Genomic DNA, 5315 nt, shown 5'->3' on the forward strand with positions numbered 1-5315 from the left:
GGGGGGGGGGGGGGAACAAACACAGACACACGAAAGGCTTCTTTCAGTTTCGGTCTCCAAAATCCACTTGCAAGGCTTTGGTCAGCCAGAGGATATAGAAGACACTTGCCGAGGTGTCATGCAGTGGGACTGAACCTGGAACCATGTGGTTGGTAAGCAAGCATCTTACTACACAGCCACTCCATACGATGGGGGGGGGGAGCACTTTCAGGTGATTTCAATAGAAATTAATAACAAATCAGAATGTAAGCAAGATTCAATTTTTATTGGATTTTCACTCAGGTTCAAAGAAACAAAGTAAAATTGGCATTTTGTTTGCTTAACGTGGTTGAGTTCAGACCCACTGCATGGCACCTTGCGCAAGTGTCATCTACTATAGCCCTGGATCAACCAAAACCTTGTAAGTGTATTTGGTAGATGGAAAAAGAAGCCCAGTGTGTGTGTGGGGGGGCACTTTTGCCAAAACTGCTAGGTTATGGAGAAGTAAACAAACCAGCATCAGCTGTTAAGCAGTGGTGGGGGATAAAGGGATAAGACAATAGGATTCTTTTAGTTTCCAACTACCAAATCTACTCACAGGGACATTATCGTCAGATGTCTAAGAGAGGATCTTAGAGTAGGATGTTTTGATCAGTTTTTCAATTAGCCAAAAGAAAAAAAAGAAAAAAACTCAAAATTAAATTCTAGAATTCACCATTTTTTTTGTTTGTTTTTATCCTGCAGCCAACAACAGTCATTCAGTTCTTTGGAAGCAGCTCTGCAGGGTAAGGTCTCCCTGCAGTCCCAAAGAATGTCTGAGAGTTACCTCATTAAACCTCCAATGACGACAAAAGGACCCAGACGTGACCACCCAGAACGACCACCCCCACCATCATCAATATACAGTTCAACTGGTTTAACATCACAGTTAGACATTTCTGAAAATCCTCATCAAGGTAATGAAGATTTTAATCGTTTTTTTTTTTTTGTTTTTATACTGTCATAATTTCTAGACAAAGTAGAAACTGTTAGTGAAGGGAGTTGGAGATTTCACTGAGGTTTGGGTGGTTTCGGAGACAGAATTACTTGGCAGAGGGAATGGTTAGAACCCTAAGACCTTGAGCCAATGAGAGGGCCTCAACTGAAATACTCAAATTGCTAGAAATAGCTATGGGCATTGTCAGTTACAATGACAAGGGTACCAGTTGATTCAATCAACAGAAAAGTCTGCTTGTGAAATTAACATGCAAGTGGCTGAGTACTCCACAGATATGCACAACCTTAATGGAGTTCTCAGAGACTCCGTATGATACAGAATATTTTCTTCTCTAGGCACAAGGCCTGAAATTTTTGGGGAGGGGACCAGTCAATTAGATCGACCTCAGTATGCAACTGGTACTTTATTTACCCCGAAAGGATGAAAGGCAAAGCTGACCTCGGAATTTGAACTCAATGTCAAGAGACGAAATACTAAGCATTTCGCCCGGCATGCCAACGTTTCTTCCAGCTTGCTGCCTTTAGTACGATACAGAATGCGAACAAATGATAAAAGTATGTCACTTGTATATTGGTAGGGACCTCAGGGGTGATAAAGGATGCAGTTCCATTGAGTGTAAGGTCCAGGGAACTCCTTGCTGGGAAGATAAATATCAAGAACCGTCTCCAAGATTAAGAAATTCTCTCCAATCATTTAAAAGATTTCATGGACCTTACAAAGCATGCATCTTCAATTAAAAATTTAACAAAAAACATTAAACTTCACAATGTCCATCTGCATGTGCACTTGTGTGCACAAAGTGTTGATCAAAAGTTAAAGTGTATCCAATAAAAAAAATGTACGATCCATTACAGTTGTTAAGACCAATCATAGTAAGATATGATTGTTCTTAATTCCAGTGGACATTCAACAAAATGTCTAAATAACCAATTAAAATCAGACATTAAACAAATTTTATTTTTACAAAAAGAAAAATATTACAAGAGGAGTTTAACTTAAATTACAGATTTTCTATGAAAAATATTATCGAAAAGAATATTGAAAATTTATACAATTTAAAAGAAGCTTAAATGATTTTTAAACGGAAGGGGTAGCAACATTGTGCATGAAGGAAGGTACAATATCTAATTCAAGAGAGCACTTCTTACCAGCAGCTCATTCATTGTGTTTAATGAACCTTAAGGTTTTTAATTTTTATTCAACAGAAACCAGTGTCAATTAAAAACAAAAAGTTTAATATATTTTTATTCCATACAGGCTAAAAACCAAAACGTCATTTGTCAGATTGAATGACAATGATAAAACAATTTTAGGATTTAAAATATTAAATTAGTACCAGTCATGACCATTGACTAAACTCAAAATTTTGTGGCTTTGTGTCTATTTGACTGGTACTTTATTAATCCTAGTAGCAGGTGAGACAAGATCAACCTTGGCAGGATTTGAACTCAAAACAGGTAGAATTATATACAGCACAAACATTGATGCACTATTTCTGCCAATTCGTCACTGTTTTATGAGGGTTTAAAATATTCATGGTCATTCAGTCATATTATTTGATATGATGAGCTGGTCTAATTATACAAAAAAATTTAGTTTTAACAAAATGGCCTGATCTAAAGTTAGATATTCTAGTTGCTTCCATTACATTTACCAATATTTATGCTGTAGACATTAAGACATGCTAAACTTTTTTGCAGATGATTTCCTTGTTAATGTCGCCCGACCAAAGTCTTCCTCCTTGTCCAGGTATAAACCACTGCCAGCCATAAAACCAAAGTTTATGACTCCTACACCCAGAGATATCCATGTTATACCAACTGACACAACAGTGGACATGGATTCTTGTCAAGTCAAAGATACAGAATTCTTCCAGCTCTATAGAAACAAAAACAAACATTTTGACACAGTTCTCAATCAGTCAGCATCTTCGAGAGGTTTGCCATTAAACTTCCATTTTGAAGAGAATGAAAGTTTATTTTCAGACACTGAATCTGATGAAAAAACTTCCAATACCTTGCTGGTAGCACCAGAATGTGTTGGGCAAAATATTCTACTGGCAGTAAAATTACCCAACAGTCAGCGAATTCAGAAATGTTTCCATCCAGATGAAACTTTCCGAGCAGTGCGTCAGTTTGCCGAACATGAGAGTGGGGAAAATTTGTCAGACTATCAGTTGGTTTGTAACATGCCTCGGATCCTGCTTGGTTTGGATACCACAATACGTGACAACGGACTTTTAGATAAAACATTGCTGCATTTAGAACATTCTGGAACATTCAGAGATCATAAATTACAACATTGAATGGTTTCACAAGGTTTAAATAAACGTCTTATACCAGACCTGGCTTTTGGCTCAGAATGGATGACGAGGAATGACCAGTCATGCTATAGCTAATAATGGTGACATAAGCCGTGAGCAAGACGTGAGCAGAGATGACCAGACAGTTTCTAGGAAGTTTTGAAACAATGAAATCTTTTGGCAGAGTCCAGGTTTTGCTTGTCTATATTTGTGACTTTTTATTTAGTAATTTAAAAGTAAAATAATTCAGAATTCTGTAAATTTCAAAGAATTTTAAAGGAAACAAAAGAAAAAACATTAAAATATGATTGTATTTTGAAGAATTCTTGATATTTCCAACAACTTTAGAAAAATATGGAAATAATCTGCCTTATCTGCTCACAATTTTCAGTTTTTGCAGCTTTAGTCTGGAATAAATCAGGATTAATTCCAAAGTCGTCAGGAATAAACGTTTTACAAAATTTTTACTGAAGTGGGCCCTGAACAATTCATTTTTCTTTCACCCCAAACTTGACAAAGACCCATCTTTCTTTAGACATTACACCTCCTGCTTTGACAGGAATATTTTTTTTTTCAACAGGAAATTCTGAATAAAGTTTGTCTAACCACTAAAAAGGTCTCCACACTCGAGAACGTATTTCAATATACCTGAAGTTGTACTTCCTATTAGGAGGACAGAATCAGAAATGCTGTTTTTTTTTTTTTCAAAATAAAAATCAGCAACACAAAGCACATTAACATAATTTTTAATTTAGACCCAAGACCAGCAATTTTAGTTGATTACCCCAGTCCCAAGTATATGACTGGTACTTTGACCTTAGATGAAAAGCAGAGTTAAGCAAGGTTTGAACCATAAAGAGCCAGAACAGACATGGCATTTTGTCTGAGGTTTTAATGATTCTAATAATGCAGAGTGATATAAAAGACTACCACCGATCAGGAAGCTGCCCACCACGTCACACTTCAGCTACAATACAAAAACCCCAAAATACAATAAGAAACTAACACAGCCTGGTTCTCAAATAGAGGGGATATAAGAGATTCCCTAATTTCTTCATAACTCCCTTTACACTTTGAACACCCACAAGCACCATCATCTGCTCCACAATTACTAAAACCAGAAGGCAAACGGTGCCCGATTCTCACCAACTCCAATTATAGGTGATGTTGGGGGAATAGCCATCATTTAACGACTTTTATACAGGTATGGGTTGGCCAGTTTGTCAGGATTCAATGGGCCCAAATACTGCATCATGTTTCAAAGATAAATAATTACATATAACAGCAGCAACTGACATTTACAGATAATCATTGATTATCAATTTTTAATAGATAAAAGTAGGAAGGATATAATTGGCTGCAAAATCAAATATGAAATCAAATTGCCAGGTCTGGCTTTGTTTTGTATCTGATGTTAATAGACTCAATATCGCTGCAAGGATATTAGGTCACTCAAGAAAGATTTATAGAAGATAGACCAAAGATTGATTAAATCAAATTAGTTATAAATTGCAGGTCAATCATCAGTATCTATTGATTGGTCTGTTTGTTTTTTGGGGGGTTTTTTTTCACAAGATAAAAGTTGGAAGTTCGAAATTCAAAAAACTGACCACTAGAGTAATATTGCAGTGACTGGTCCCACCCCACTGGTCACTAGACAAATGCTGCCGGTTGTGAATTATTCAGGATGCTGATCACTAGAATATTGTGATTAATATATAACAACGACCAGTCAACACCACTACAGTGAATGGTTCGTTCTATTTGACCTCTGAAACACCACAACAACCATCCCACACCACTTTGACAGAGCTACATATTTAAATATCAAATATATGAGGAGGTACCCAAAAGTAACTGGAAACGTTGTGGGGACTCGAAAAAAAAAAAAAAAAGGAATAAGATCGCGAACTACACCGACAGCACTTGCAGGACCGATTCCAGAGGGCACCTGAATCAGCTAGGCAGGCCATAGGGACTCGCTGCAGACCCATTTGTGCAGAAACAGTTTGCCGCTGGCCGAGATCTTTCAATCTG

General features: G+C 37.0%; 1 protein-coding gene across 2 annotated transcripts in view; it reads left to right on the top strand.

The window, feature by feature from the left end:
- LOC106869085 (uncharacterized) overlaps window positions 1-3994 on the top strand; it is a 6479-nt gene extending 2485 nt beyond the window's left edge. Inside the window, exons 3-4 of one of the 2 annotated variants that reach the window (XM_014914610.2) lie at window positions 724-935; window positions 2677-3994. In XM_014914610.2, coding sequence (XP_014770096.1) covers window positions 724-935; window positions 2677-3281 — 817 coding nt within the window. In that variant the 3' untranslated portion in view covers window positions 3282-3994. The remainder of the gene's footprint in view (window positions 1-723; window positions 936-2676) is intronic. The other variant, XM_014914611.2, reaches the window with a different exon arrangement.
- The last annotated feature ends 1321 nt before the right edge of the window (window positions 3995-5315 follow it).

This window comes from Octopus bimaculoides, chromosome 25 (genome assembly GCF_001194135.2).
Source record: "Octopus bimaculoides isolate UCB-OBI-ISO-001 chromosome 25, ASM119413v2, whole genome shotgun sequence".
Lineage (NCBI taxonomy): Eukaryota > Metazoa > Mollusca > Cephalopoda > Octopoda > Octopodidae > Octopus > Octopus bimaculoides.